At 48.4% G+C, this 15,467-nt stretch overlaps 1 protein-coding gene across 1 annotated transcript in view; it reads right to left on the reverse strand.

Annotated features, from left to right (window-relative positions):
• Positions 1–13,316, reverse strand: part of ROR1 (receptor tyrosine kinase like orphan receptor 1) — a 390,042-nt gene extending 376,726 nt beyond the window's left edge. Inside the window, exon 1 of the mRNA XM_040978422.1 lies at positions 12,819–13,316. Coding sequence (XP_040834356.1) covers positions 12,819–12,906 — 88 coding nt within the window. The 5' untranslated portion in view covers positions 12,907–13,316. The remainder of the gene's footprint in view (positions 1–12,818) is intronic.
• Between the last annotated feature and the right edge of the window lie 2,151 nt (positions 13,317–15,467).

The following is a 15,467-nucleotide window of genomic DNA, read 5'->3' on the forward strand; positions in this document are numbered from 1 at the left end:
AATAAATAAATATCTACTTGATTTGATGTGGATGGTTAAGGGCAAATGTGGGCAAGACACAGTAAAAGCAACATCCAATGACTCAGGTAAGAACAACCAGGGGAGGGGGAAGAAAAAATGATGCTGCAGACTGCTGGTCACCCCGCAGCAATGACTGTTCTGATGGGCGAAGGCCTTTCCTCCTACACGCCACCTCCTTTTCTGGGGACACAGACCTGGCTGTGGAGGGCAGCTCTCAAATTCCCCACCGCAGGGGGTTCCCTCTAAATGTCAAGCCAAGATTATGGCATCAAAGGCATGCTGGGGTGTTGAGGGTTATACAGTCAACCCTCCATAACCATGTAAGAGTAAGGGAAAAGTAGTTCCCTTTCAGAATTGATAAAGGGGAATTTTCCATAAAGGGGGTGTGAGGGGCAGGTGACTAAGAGCAGGGCAATGACTCCAGTCATTCAGAATAGCATGATGCCACTAGAAAACACAAAATGCTTTGTAAGAGTTTGGTCCAGATTAGATGCCCAATAATGATAGTGACTATCACTACAAAGATTAAAACCAATTCAGGGCCCGGTGGCATGGCCTAGTGGCTAAAGTCCTCGCCTTGAACGTGCCAGGATCCTATATGGGCACCAGTTCTAATCCTGGCAGCTCTACTTCCCATCCAGCTCCCTGCTTGTGGCCTGGAAAAGCAGTTGTGGACGGCCCAAAGCCTTGGGAACCTGCACCCGTGTGGGAGACCTGGAAGTGGTTCCTGGATCCTGGCTTTTGACCGGCATAGCACCGGCCGTTGCGCTCACTTGGGGAGTGAATCATCGGGTGGAACATCTTCCTCTCTGTCTCTCCTCCTCTCTATATATCTGACTTTCCAATAAATAAATAAATAAATCTTAAAAAAAATAAAATAAAATAAAACCTAGTGGGGAAGCCCGATACAAATAAGGCACCCGGTTCATCCAGATCAGCTAAGAAAGTTTCTAAACTTGCATCCTGAGCATACTGGTCAGTGACTTATGGATGAACTGGGTAGAACAAACAGGGCATGCTCAGCCCTACTTCTCCCCTAGTGGGGAAGAAAGATGCCATCCACCAAATGTCCCCCGGGAGGCCCCAACAGCAGGTTCCAAAAGCTTTCTGACCACAGGTAAAGCTCTTGTTCCGTTAGCTTGCCATCACCCAATGTGAATGTACATAGTGCCCATTGAGTGACATAAAAGAAAAGATGGATAAATCAACATTAAAGTGATGACATCATCAGTATTGCTACTTATTATCAGCCAACTACACAACTCAGTCCCAGTAGGTAGTTCTTTAAAACTGGATGTTTCTTACACCTGGCACAAGAGTGCTCTAAACTCTCTCTTGGGGTAAGCACTAATTCCTTAAGTTATGCATATGCAAAGCTAATATCTCCCAATAACACAAGTTCAGTGGGTGGGAGGAGGGGAAGGAACCAACCAATATCCTCCAGGAAGTGTGAAACTTACGTAAAATTATAAATGCCCGAGATGGAGTGCAATCCAACAAGTGAGACTATAACCTCCCTTATGGAGAAAAAGTAGAACATGTTGCTTTAGTGTAAGTCTAAACCTATCCAGGGGATGGTGTCAATTTCCCATGAAGAACAGATAAGGACCTTTCAAGGCTAGCTAAGATTTCTGGCAGCAGATTCAATTTTTTTTTATTATGATGTGAGGCTTTCACAGAGGTTAAAAAGAGCCTCCTCTATCCTTGAGATTAATATAATTATAACCTAAAACTGCCAGAACCAAGAAAGTCTATCTGTGACAGCTGTATAATAAAATCCAACTGCCAAGACCCTGAGATCTAGAAGTTTGGTCTCATCCCATCCTGTGAATAATCAAGAAGGAGGGATTGCTGTTCCCTACTCAATTCATGGATACAGCTGTAATGGACCACCAGCCCCCACCCAGACTCTGCCTGCCATACTCCCACTGGGCTTCCCATTATACAAGTAAGAAAAACAGAGAAATTAAGTCATTTGCTCACTTGCCAGGAAAGTCCAGTATTACACTAAGATCTTTTGGAAACTGACTCTTAACCTGTCACCATCACCAAACACTTAGTAAATTCCTTCTTTTTAAGTGACTGCTCTCAGTCTACTCACAAGTAGAAATTGTCTTTGCTTATTGCAATCTTCAGCAGATGCTTCACAACGAATTTCAAAGACAAGTGCTACGCTGAGGATTTAATGGATGAAACTAGAGAGAATCAGACTAATCAATTGGCTAGTGGAAATAGCCAATATTGAGCAGTGTCTTAGAGTCACAGACTCCAAATCCAGGTTGCCTTCTAGAACTGAAGTCAGAGACACTGGGCTTCACACAGTGATTGGGTGAGCTAAACCTCACCTCACTTTAAAGAGGAAGAGAGAAGGAAGCTTCATTTCACCAGCTTATTTGGAAAATTAAAGGTACTACTGTGCATGAAATAACTTTGTAAACTGCAAAGCCTTGTACAAATGGAGGGTTTAATTGTAATTGTTTTGACTCAGGTATTTAGCTGGAATCTTGTAGAGAATTTTAAGCAAGCTGGGATGTTACCTGGCATAAGGATTAAAGATAAAGCCCCAGCCTCAAGGTGCCAAGGTCCAAATCCTGGCTTTTTTCACCTCACTTGCTGGGTGGTCCTGGGCAGATGAGTTCCCTTCTCTGTGCCTCAGTTTCCTCATTTGAAAGGAACACAGTCAAAACTAGCACCTCCCTAACCTGTTGCCCTGAAGACTGTGCAAACTTTTAAAATGCTTAAAACCTATGTTAATGGTTCTTAGCACCCAGAACACTGACTGTGTTATCAACTTGTACTTTTGGGATTTTCATCACACAGGCAAAACAGGATCTGGGATTTAGTAGCCCATATTACAAAACTGCCACAGCAGAGAGAAGACACAATCATAATCATTTACCACTGGCAAGCAGTCCTGAAATGTAGGAAATTTTAATCCTCTGGGGCATCCTTTAGAGAGAAATTTTAAGACTTCTGACTCCCAGAAAAATCCTGGGTCCTTTTCCCTCCCCTCCCCCAACACCCTTCATATGCAAAAAAAAAAGGCGGGACCCACTAAAGGTTCTTTCCTTCAGGCTCTCACTCATTCCTTGAAGACCTGCTTTGCCCGTGTTGGAGCCCAGTGCTGGAGCCAATTATTTCGCAGCAGTTCCCCTCCTCCTTTCCCATCTTCCCAGCCATCATCCTCTCAATCCCTCTCATTCTTCAAGGCTCACTGCATATCCCACTTCCTCCCTAAAGACTTCGGCCTTTTTGGGACTCTGTATATATAATTGCCAACTCTGTACTCACTGGCTGTATAATTATTTCACAAGTGCCTATTTTATTGCCCCTAAAAGGTAAACTCCCCCAGGGAAACGGCCAGTCATAGTTCTTCTAGATAGCCCACAGGGCTCTGCACCGTGCTAGAAGCAAGTTCAGGAGGTCATAAATAATCCCAGAAAGAGCTGAAATTCACTAGAGGGAGCCCCAGGCTCCATGTGAATCAGCCAGATACAAACTGGGTTTCTTGCTTTATTCTATCTAAAAATGGTGGCCTTGACTCACTAAATGTATCTCTGTGTACACAGTGGTTTACAATCTTATGTTAGCTAAGGTAACATTAGCAGATGGGAACCGCGCCCCCTTAACACCCCCAAATCTCAGCTTTCTTAGTTGTTTCGTTTCTGGTTCACATAGAAAACCCAGCAAGCCTGCACCAGCAGGTAGCTTCCATCATGCAGTGATGAAGGGAACGTGTCAGGGTTCTTCCATCTTGGGACATCTTCATGTCTGAAGCAACAGAAGGATCATGTAATCTTGCCTGGGAAACCTACCCATGACATCTTTACTTCCAACCTCTTCCTATTGACTAGTATTTAATCATGTGGTCTCACCTAACCAAGAGGGAGCTGGGAAGTGACTGGTCTAGTCAGTGATCCAGCAAGTAAGGGGGATGGGTTTGGTGATGAGCTAGCAATCTCAGGCTGCCCATAAATCTGCCATCTGACACATTCGCCTTCCCTCTCTGTGGCCCCCACCAGAAAACAGTCTAACCTTATCCACCTTGCTATATCCAGTGAGACTAGCAGAATCTGTGGCTCAGATTAAGAGCATCAAAAACGTAGGATGGGACGAAGTCATAGCCAGAGTTCGAGCGGTGTTGGTGTCATGGTTAGGCATTGGGAATCACTCGGACCCACACCTGTGCAACACCCTCCTGGGCCCCAAAGCCAGGATCAGGCAGGTGGAAAAAGGCAAAAAAAGTGACTGTCCTGGTGTGTCCCCTTGCAGTGGTCCCTGCACAGCAACTCATTCTTCCCACAATCAGATGTCAGTTGAAAAGTTGCACAATGGCACGAGAGCATACAGCTGTTAACAGCAGATGAACTTTGGGCAGGCCTCCCACTGGCTGCACAAGGATAGCAGAACACTCATTGAGCACGGCTCCATAGGCACTCATGTAATCCCCCTTTAGCTCCAGAACTCTGAGGATCAATGTGTTCGAGCCCTGGGCCTCCACAGCCCTTTCCTGTAGTTCACTGGTGGGAGACACGGCTGATGGGTAGGCGGAACATGTCTCATCAGTGGCATCTTACTATTCACATTTGAAGGCAGTACAAAGAGCATACACTTTGCAAAGCAAAAAACCTGGCTTTGGGGCTGGCATTATGGCACAGCACGTTAGGTTATCACCTGCAATGCCCGCATCCAAAAACAGAGCACCAGTTCAAGTGCCAGCTGCTCCAACTCTGATCCAGGTCCCTGATAATGGGCCTGGGAAGGCAGGAGAAAAAGCTGCAAGTGCTTGGAACCCTGCCACCCAATGGGAGACTAAAACAGAGTTCCAGGCTTCTAGCTTGAGCCTGGCTCAGCCCAGCTGCTACAGCCATTTGAAGAATGATCCAATGGGTAGAAGATTCTCTCTCTCTCTCTCTCTCTCTCTCTCTCTCTCTGTGTGTGTGTGTGTGTGTGTGTGTGTGTGTGTGTGTGCGCGCGCGCGTGTGTAACTCTGCTTTTCAAATAAATAGATCTTAAAAAAAAAAAAAAGAGGGGGGAAGTTAGGTGCTATAGCTCAACAGAATAATCCTTTACCTGCAAGCGCCAGCATCCCATATAAGCACTATTTCATGTCCCAGTTGCTCCACTTCCCATCAAGTTCCCTGCTTATGGCCTGGGAAAGCAGTAAAGGATGACCCAAGCACTTGGGACCCTGCACCCATGTGGGAGACCCAGAAGAAGCTCTTGGCTCCTGACTTTGGATCAGCTCAGCTCCAGCCATTGCAGCCACTTGGAGAGTGAATCAGTGAATGGAAGATCTCTCTCTCTCTCTTCCTCCCTGTAAACCCACTTTTCAAGTAAAAAATAAATAAATCTTACAATAAATGAATCAGCCCTAGTCTGAGGGTCAGGCACTTAGCCTTGTGGTTAAGCTCTCCACGTCCTACATCAGAGTACTAATCTGGGATTAATACCTGGCTCCAGATCCAGACTCCAGCTTTCTGGAACTGCAGATCCTGGGAGGCAGCAGGTGACAGTTGAGGTTGGTAAGTCCGTGTCATCCATGTGGAAAACCTTAAGTTCCCAGTTGCTGAAGCCAGCAGCCATTGAGAGCACTGAGCGAAGAACCAATGGATGAGAGCGGCAGCTCTTGTTTTCTATCTCCAGCTTGCTAGCTCTGGTTCTCTCTCGTGTTCAAACACAAATAGGATATCTAAAAAGCAAACAAATCCTAAATCCCAGCTTGATTATATAAGGTTTGGCCAAGACAATTTATCTCTGAGCTTCCATTTCCTGGTCTATAAAATGGGATCAGAACTCCATGGTTACTGAGATGCACATAGGAGCTCAGAAAGTGAAAATATTCCTCTTCCCCTTCTCTTGAGGGCAGGGATAAGGTTCTATTCCCGGATACTAACACCCTGTCTTGCACATAATAAATATATTAAAAATGTGCATTAAATGCATAGAATGACAAGCTTTACTGCTGAAAAACAAGTAACAATCACAAACTCTTGCCTCATCTTTAGAAGTTCTTTCTACCACCCCTCCGCCTTCCCACACACTCCATTACTCTTCTCTCTTTGGGTAACATGAACTTCTTTTTTTTGTCCTCAGAAATTGTAAATGGCTAACAGAACACCTCAGGATTCTTCCCCCCGGCCATTATCCTTCTCTTTCAAGTTGTGCTGGGCATGATTATTTGGATATTGGAGCTACAAACGGTCAGGTTACAAGTGGAGGTCCCTGAAATGCAATGTGCCCCATTGCAGGATCTGGAATTACACAAAGCACCAGAGAGACAGGCTCTTCCCCAAAGGGCTCCAGGTTTGAAAAAAGCCTTTGTTTTAAAAGACTTTGCAGAACCCTACAGTGCAGGCTCCTCCCAGGGGGGACCCTAGCATTAGCATGGGCTCTGTTGGAATCCGGAAGGTTTACATGCCTTACCCAGGGTCTAAGAGAGGATGCTCCCTGCACCTGGCTTGCTGTCTCCCATCAGTGACCTGGAGCATGACGTTCTGTTCTCCAGGAAGCCCCTGATCTGACCACAGCTCACCCACTCCACAATCACCAGCTCCATGGCTTAAAAAACTACATTTATGTCCCTGCAGTTCTTTAATTCTCTCAGGATCTCAGCAGGTCAGACACAATTATGCTGTTCCCATTTCACAGGTCAGAACGCAGAGACTCAGCAGATTCAGTAATTTTGCCCCTGTTCAAACCTGGTGTAACAACTTTCAATCCTAATTTATTTCTGTTCCTCCACGCCACCTCCTCACAGGGCTATCATATAAAAGGCCATTCTATGAAATACTTGCAAAAATAAACAGTGTGAGCTGATGGGTCTTGTAGATCCTTTCCTTTTAAAAGAAACAAAACAGATTCTGGTTCTAGGAAAGGGAGGGGGTGAAAGAAGGAGGCCGAACATTACAAGGCCCAGCTTATCAGTATTTCATAACAGCTTTTGGATCAAAACTGCATAGTACCTTATTTATGGACAGACAGTTACCGTTAAGGAGAGCGTTTTTATACAACCTTTTCATCTGAGGATGTTGTAGCCTTCTACTGCCTTTCTATTAGTGAGAGATGGGGTGTGAAATGTGCTGGCCCTGCCAAGATGATCCCATTAAATTATCTGCCCTCGTCCAGCGTAATTCACTCAGGGTAACACTTGAAGGCTGGGGCTCCATTGCCATCCAGGCCTCAGGCGTTCTCCAGGGCAGGGCAGGGGTTCGGATGCAAGAGGAGATTGAGGTGGCAGTGGCAACCCTGTGACATCACGTTCATCTTTGTTTCACTGCCTCACCAAAATGAAGGGGATGCCACAATTATCTCATTTCTAAACAAACTGGAAACCCCGACCCAGCTCACTGCAACAAAGAGAGAGCCTTTTTACTGCTGTTTATTTTTATTTTGTATTCGTTAGCTTTTTAGATATTCCTGGCATGCAAGTCAGGCTCTGTGTAACAAGCAGCTGCATTTAGTTAAGGATTTTCGAAGTTTCCCCACTGCCACCCCTCCCCCTTCAGCTGCAGAGAACTGTCTCAGGCTTAGAGAAAACGGTTCCTTTTTTTTTCATGCGTTTGGCTGAACGGTATCTCCGGCCACTCTGACAAGTGGCTGAGCTCAAAGCACCCCAGGATCTGGATACTGCCCTGATGCAGCTGGGAGGGCTAGGGTCGGGTCACCCCTAGGACCTGGAGCTGGCAACCAGCTCCCACACCAAAGGACTGGCTAGAAAGTCACCCCTTCCCTGCCTACAAACCAGCGTCATACACCAAGATGCAAATACAAAGGCACTTCATCAAAAGAGAGCTCAACGCTCCTTGGAAGAAACTGCCAGACACACTCCTCAAACCGCATCAAAGTTGCAGCTCATTACAGACCCATAACTCTTCCAGAGCCAGGGGCCACAGCTGTCCCAGGAGTCTGCAGTCCATCTCTGCAAGAACAGCACAGTGAAGCCAATCAGGGGAAGGAAAACTGAAAACTGGCTGTCTTCAGTTGTTCCTTATCACCTCTAGATTATGGCTTTAAAAATGTTCCCTTTAGAGCCAGCATCGTGGTGCAACAGGTTAAGCCACCGCTTATAACACAGAGATCTTATATAGAAGTGCCCATTTGAGGCCTGGCTGCTCCATTTCTGAGCCATATTAACACACCTGAGAGGGCAGATGATAGCCCAAAGTACCTGGCCCCAGCCATCCAGGTGGGGGACCAGGATGAAGTTCTTAGTTACTTGGGCATTAGCCCAGACCTGGCTGTCACAACTATTTGGAAGTAAGTCCATGGCTAGAAGATTTCTGTCTCACCTCTTTTGCCTTCTCTTTCTACTGCTCTGCCTTTCAAATAAATAAGTAAGTAAATCTTTAGGGTAGCATAGTAGGTAAGGCCACTGCCTATAGCACCAGCATCCTAGATGGACATAAGTTTGAGTCCCAGTTGCTCTACTTCTGACCTAGTTCCCTGTTAATATTTCTGGGAAAGCAGCAGAAGATGGTCCAAGTATTTGGTTCCCTGAACCCACAAGGAGACTCGGAAGAAGCTCCTGGCTCTAGGTTATATAGTAGCTCAGACCCAGCTGTTGTAGCTGTTTGGGGAGTGAGTCAGTGGATGGAAGACATGTTTGAGTGTGTCTCCCTCTCTTTCTCTCTCCATAATCTGCCTTTTAAATAAATACGTAAATCTTAATAAGTCTAAAAAAAAGAAAACTATTAACTGCTCTTGGAAAACCTGGGGAAGCGCCACATTTATCCCATACATAAAAGCCACCATAAAATGTGAGAATAAACTAGGAGGTTTGAAAAAAATTATAACAATTTATTTACACCCAGGGACCAAGCTAGCCAATAGACAATAGCAGAAACTGTAAGGCTTGCAGGTTCTGTAAGGGCACTTTCAAGTCTTATTCCCTACAAAAGTAGCTTAACTGTCTATGCCTCAATTGACCCGGCTGTACAATGAGCTAATTCTTTTATCCTAAAGGCTTGTAGTGAAGAGTTAGTGAGTTAACTTGCAAAAAGCTGAGAATAGTGGCCAGTCCCATTGGAAGGATAACTCAAGTATTTGCTAAATAAATTGTAAATGGGCATCTTGGAACACATGGGATCTGGGGTGGGGGATTCTTAACTGAGGTCTCGACGACTCGGCACTGTGGGCACTATGATTTGGCACTGTTAAGGTCAAAAGGACTTGGCAGTGTTGACCAGCTTCTCTCAGGCCCAATTAACAGCCTGCCTGGTGACAGGAAACCTGGTACAGACTCCATGGAGTGTGCTGACCTGGGCTGAAGTCCAGAACTCACCACCAACACTCAACTCCTTTCAACCTACCCAGGAAGGCGAGCCAGCACCCAGCAGCGAGGGCTCCAAGTCAGTGGTTCCTATCTGCTGGTGGTTGCGGCTTTCTTGAAAAATCTGGCTGTACCCATAAAACATACAACCATCAACATGTGTATAAAATCTTATCTATTATTTCTGGGGATTCACCATCCTGAATTATGTGCACTCCAAATTATTTGCCTGTACCCACCTTCTAGACCCCTACAAGGCTCAAAAAGCCGAGTGATATGAAAGAGAGAAGGCTCCCACCTGGGTCAAAAACCAAACTGGTCCCGTGACCTTTAGGCTGTACCCTTGATTGCTGCTCTACTCCAGATGGAGCGAGAAAGAAAAATCTTTGAAAACAGGCCATGTTGCAATTTTTGCTAATAAAAGCAAATAACAGCATGCTTTTACAAAAAAACAACAACAACAAAAAAAGATTTTCTCTTCATTCATGGAGCACTCACTATATCCAACCCATTGACAGGTAGAGACATAGTTACAAAAGTACTTGAGAAGGTCATGGGAAATAAATTCAAAGATACAATAGTTTTTGGTGCAAAAAAAAATTGAAATCCATACAAAGTTCTTTCATACTATGCATGTTCTATGAACTTTTTCAAGATTTCCCAGACATCTGGTCTACAAAGTATTTGATTCTACATAGGACACTGTAGAATTAGTGTTTCCCATTAAACCAAGCCACATTTGTTACTAATTCGGATGCAAGTGACACATTATTTGGAAGTGTTTTAAAAGTCTACTTTGGGTTCTATGTCTCAGCGCAGGAGAAAGAAGATATTATAGACCAAGGCTGAGTTTTTCAAAGGACTCCCAGTTAGGGACCATCATTGTGGTATCAATACGGACATGGGTTCAAGTCCCAGCTGTCCCATTTTAAATTCAGCTCTCAGCTAATGAGCCTGAGAAAACAGCAGGGACTGACTCCAGTGCACCCACATCCTTTGTCTACCTTGCCTCAGTGGGACTCCCCTGGCCAGACAGAGAGGGGGATTTACAGGCATCTCACGGTTTTCACCAAGAAAATTGTCATGTCCCAGAGAGAAATGCTTCTAAGAACAGGGAGGAGGAACACCTATTGTCAGGACAATGCAAGGTTTACAAAATCACAGTAATCACAGTAGCTAGCCACCTCCCTTAGAACAGCCAAAGCACCAAGGCCAGTCTTGAGAAAGGCCCAGGTAGCTTCCACAGCCGTAAGCTCTGCGTGCAGTCATAGAGGAGGTGAGTGGGTGGAGATCAACAATGAACAGACCAGAAAAAAAGAAGAACCTAAAGGTTTTCCCCTCCTGGTCAACAAAAGAGAAAAAGCGATGGGAGAAATGCTGAGCATTTTAAAAATAAGTGAGACCTGTCTCCCCTTGGGCTAATTTCCTCAGCCACTGGCTGTGTTGCCTTAGGAACCATGCAGGAGAATTGCAGAAATAAGCCTGAATTCCCCTGGTAAGCCTTATCCTGGGGTGTGGGGAAATCAAACACTCACAGAAATGGCAAGGGACTTACAAGAAACAGAACAATAATAACAGATGTGACGCTCCTTGTTAAAGAGTTGGGGATAGGCCTTTTTTTTTTTCCTTTAAGTCTTTGAAAGTTAAAGGAGACAGATTTTGGGCAGCTGCAGCTAACAAGATTACCTTATATTCAGGAACACCAATGTACACACCTTTATTTTGAGACAGGTAAGCAGAAAAGGTGACCTATCTCCCTGTCCCACCCCACCCCACCTCCTGGACTGGGATCCGACAGCAGCCACTGTTGAGAAGTTTAGTAGGAAGAAAAGGAATCCACCAAGAAAACAACTTTGCACCGGGTCCAGGTCCCAAGCCAGGGTCCTTCTTCCTGGGTTGCCACCCCCTCCCGGCTCTCTGCACCTCAGTGTGCAGGGCAGAGGGCCTGAGAAGGGTGTTTACACCCTGCAGGCGGCAAGGCCCCCAGTTCTTACTTTCCACCCAGGTGTTGTGGCCCTGGGCCAGATGTTTGGCATCACCAAGCAAAACATCCATGTGACCAAGCTGTTTACATTTCATTAGGATTTTTCATCAGGAAGGGGCATTCCCCGCTGATGTACATTAGATGACAATTAGGGGCTGTATTTACCCCGAGGATTTTCCAGATTAGCACAACCATACTCTGGGATCAGTTTCAGAACCATGATTCTCAAGGAAAGGGGGGAAAAAAAGCTTCCCTCATTTCCCAAAAATCATGTCTAAGAAATCCACACACACATACACACACACACACACACACACACACACACACACACATACACATACACACACACACGCACAAATTCATTCCAGGGTGTGTTTCCTACGAAGAAACTTACTTGCTAACTTTTAGTTTTGCTTGTTTGTTTAAAAAAAAAAAAGACTCCATTTGCATATGGGACGCTTTTCCTTTCCTCTAGAGCACTAACTTGAAAATGAAAGATGCATGATCAAAAGGCAGGAATCTACTTAGCCGCACAGGTTTGGGGGCTGGGAGTGGGAACAGAGAAGCGTCCGAAGACTCCAGCACCCCCTCAAGGGATGCGTGTTAAAAGTGAAGCCCAAGACCCCGGAGACTTTCATCAACTTTCCCCCTGCAACCTCCAAAGAATGAATCGGTTGTCTCCGCGGGCGCAGCCGGGCTCTTCTCTCTCATTGTGAACCGGCTCGGGGTCCAAGCTCCCCGCTGCGAACTGAGCCGCTTGCGCAGCCGGCGGAGTCTTTCTCTAACTGTGACGATTGTCTTCAGAGATTACCAAAAATCAAGTATGCATTAGATGGCTTTTCCCCCCTCGGTTTGTAATAAACACGCGCGCACACGTGCACACACCCAGAGCCCTCGGGAGCTGCAGGCCGCCGCTGACAGCATGTTTTGCACAAAGTGGCAGTGGCGGCGGTGTAGGCGGCGGCGGCGCAAACATTTTGGCTTCCACCGTGACCCTCGGCAGGGCCGCGGGCCTGGGGGGTGAGGGGGGAAGGAGGGCGGGCTCCTAGGTGAGGCCACTCGAACCCTCGGAGCACCCGGCTTTTGTTTTGGGGGCGTTTCGTGCTCCGCCCTGGCTCTCCCTGGCATCACTGAACACCCAAGCGCCCAGCTGGACCGCGCTTCCCGGGACCTCAGGAAAGACGCCGGGACACACTCGAGAGGCAGTGCGGGGGAGTGGAGGCAGAGGCGGAGATCGGACACCCGGGTGCCCCCAATCACCCCCCAAGATCCCTTCACGCCCCTCCATGCTCCTTGTCAGCGCTGACAGCCGCCGCTGGGCTCTCGGCGACCAAGTCCCACGACGCACCCCCGGCCCGCGGTTGAGCTCCAGGGCCGACGCACGCCGCCTCTGCTGGCGGCCCGGAACGCGCGAGCAGCCACCAGAGAGCTCCAGGCGCCCGGGAGAAGCGGCCTCGGGCTTCCGGGGTGCCCAGCGCGCGCGGCCTGTCCGGCTGGAGGTGACGGGGCCCCGGGATGGCGAGGCGCACCGCGCGCTCTTACCTTGGGCAGCAGCCCCGCGCGCCGCCAGCAGCGCGGCCAGCAGCGCCAGGAGCGGCGGGCGCGTCCCGCGGCGGCGCGGCCGGTGCATTCCTCCCCTCACGGCGGCGGCGGCGACGGCGGCGGTGGCTCCCCGGCCGCGCGCTGAACATCCACGGGCTTCCTCCGGGCGTCCGGCCACCTCGACCCGGCCGCGGGCGCTCGCAGGAGGCCGGGGGGAGAAAGTTTGCACAGCTCTTTGTCCCTCGAACCTGATTCCTCGCCTCCGCCCGGCCGCCTCGGGAGCCGGCAAACGCGGTGCCTCCCCGGCCCCTCCTACTGCAGCCTGGCGTCGGCCGGACGCTCAGTCTCGGGCCGACCGGGTCGCGCTCACGGACAGCGGGAGGTATCCCCGGCGGGGTCTCGCAGTTGTGCGCCCTGCCGTCCCGTCCCGGTGCCGGCTCGGTGGCGGCTGCGGCGCCTCCTCCCGCTCTCGGCGCTCGTTCTCTCGCTCAACTTGTCACTTCGCACCAACTCTGCAGCCGGGCGCCCCAGCCCCGACCAATGGCAGGCGCGGCCCCAGGCCGACGACCCAGCGCCCTCTGCTGCCGCGTCTCCACATCTGCACCCTCCCCGGCTCCTCAGAAACTGGTCACTCCCGCAGGTCCAGCTGCCCACCCCACCCCCGCACCCACGCGCCGCAAAGCAGCCTCCAGGACCAGCCCGAACCCCCCACACCCCACCCCACCCCACTTCAGGCCAGTTGGCTGCAGGGGAAAGCGAGACTCAGGGACTCATCCTCCGGATGGCAGGTCAGTGCGGGGCTGAATCCCTTGGAAGCCCCATATGCTAGCAGTCTTGGTTCAGGCCACTGCCGGCTGGGTGACGCTTGGCCAGGAGACTTTCACTGATACCGGTTTCCCTTTTGAGTTCCTTCTTGACCCCAGGATCAGGAGTCGGATCTTACACTGTGGCTTGTGAGACTAGAATTCGGAAACAAAGGGGAAGAACATAAACCACAGTGGCAGAACCGACCCCTGCTGCTGCATTGCTTCTTTTTGGAGATCTGAGGATTACTCTTGGGCACTTTTGGTCTGTTTCCTGTGGTCTCTTAAAGAAGATGTGTGTCCGCAGAATAGAAAACAGGATATCAGTTTTATCTTTCATAAAGATGAACTAATTTACTTGCAAGGCAGAGTGACAGAAGAGGGGGGGGTGAGATTTTACCATCTGCTGATTTCACTTCTGGAAGGGCCATAAGAATGAGGGCTGGACCAGAATGAGAAACTGAAGCCAGAGTGTATCCTCGCGTGCCATGCAAGTGACAGGGGCCCATACGCTTGGGCCGCCGCCTCCTGCTTTGCCAGGTACATAACCAGGGATGGAAGTAGAGCCGCTAGGAGTCCAACCGTAGCTCTGATATGGGATGCCAGCATGGCAGGCTCCTTAACCCACTCTGCTGCAGTATCAGGCTGATCTTCATCGTCTTTGAAATTTAGGTTAAGCCATCTATATCTTAGTGCTTTTTTTTTTTTTTTTGTCTGCCTGCTCTGCCATGGGCCACGGGGCCATTAATGTCTCCTATTGAAACCGTCTCTGGCCTTGTCTCTGGGTTTAGCTCTGGGAGTGTTGTAACTCATAAATACTCATGAGAGTGACTTTCCCTGTGGAGTGTCCCAGATCAGATAAAGGAGTGAGTACCTGCTGTGTTTCGGGCCCCACTCTAGGCTCAAAGAATGCAAGAGCACTGGGACCCCTGTCAATCTTGCCCTACAGAAGCACAAAGAAGCCCACAGTGTATGGCTACCCACAGGGTCGCTTGCTAAATAGCGGCTGTTTGCCTGATGCTGTCCGTGCAGCTACTCAGAAGTCCTCCAGTAACACTACAAAGGTCGTTAAAATCACACTAGTTTTCTCTTTGGTGTATATCATCCCCCACTTTAGTTTTAGAAACCTAAATACAACAAGAGATAAAATAACATGTCCATAGTCATATAGCGGGTGGCAAAAATAACATTCAGGCAATTTCTCATGAGCCAACTAAAAGTTCTTCACTTGAGCCTGACTCCAGTAAAAACACTCAGTGATGGCACAGTGGGTTAAGCTACCGCCTGCAATGCCACCATCCCATAGAAATGGCTGTTGGAATTCCAACTGTTCCATGTCCAATTCAGCTTCTTGCTCATGCACCTGAAAAAGCAGTGGAAATGGCCCATCTACTTGGGCTACTGCTACCCACATGACACACCCAGCTGGAGTTCCAGGTTCCTGACTTTGGCTGCAACTCCACCATTTGGGAAGTGAACCAACTAATGGAAGTTCTCTGTCTCTCCCTCTTTCTCTGTCACTCTACTTGGCCATAAATAAGTAAATCTTTCAAAAGTAAATAACATAAAGAAAACCCCCCACACACAAGGTGGTGGTGGCAGCTGCAAATTAACCTCTAATCCATTTCTCATCACACTTAGTTATGGGTTACAGGGTGTATGGAGGAGAAGCAAAATCCTACCCACGTTTTCTGGCAGCCGGGAAAGCAGGTCTGTGGGCAATGAGGAGGGGTAAGCCACAGGACGCCCCTGTAGATCCTGGGCTCTGCCTCCAGGCAGGTGAATGCCCATCCCATCCAAGACAAACAGTTACTTATTCTTTAGCAAGACTTTAACTGAAGAACAG

Source organism: Ochotona curzoniae, unplaced genomic scaffold (genome assembly GCF_017591425.1).
Source record: "Ochotona curzoniae isolate NIBS_2020 unplaced genomic scaffold, NIBS_Ocur_1.0 contig_291, whole genome shotgun sequence".
NCBI lineage: Eukaryota > Metazoa > Chordata > Mammalia > Lagomorpha > Ochotonidae > Ochotona > Ochotona curzoniae.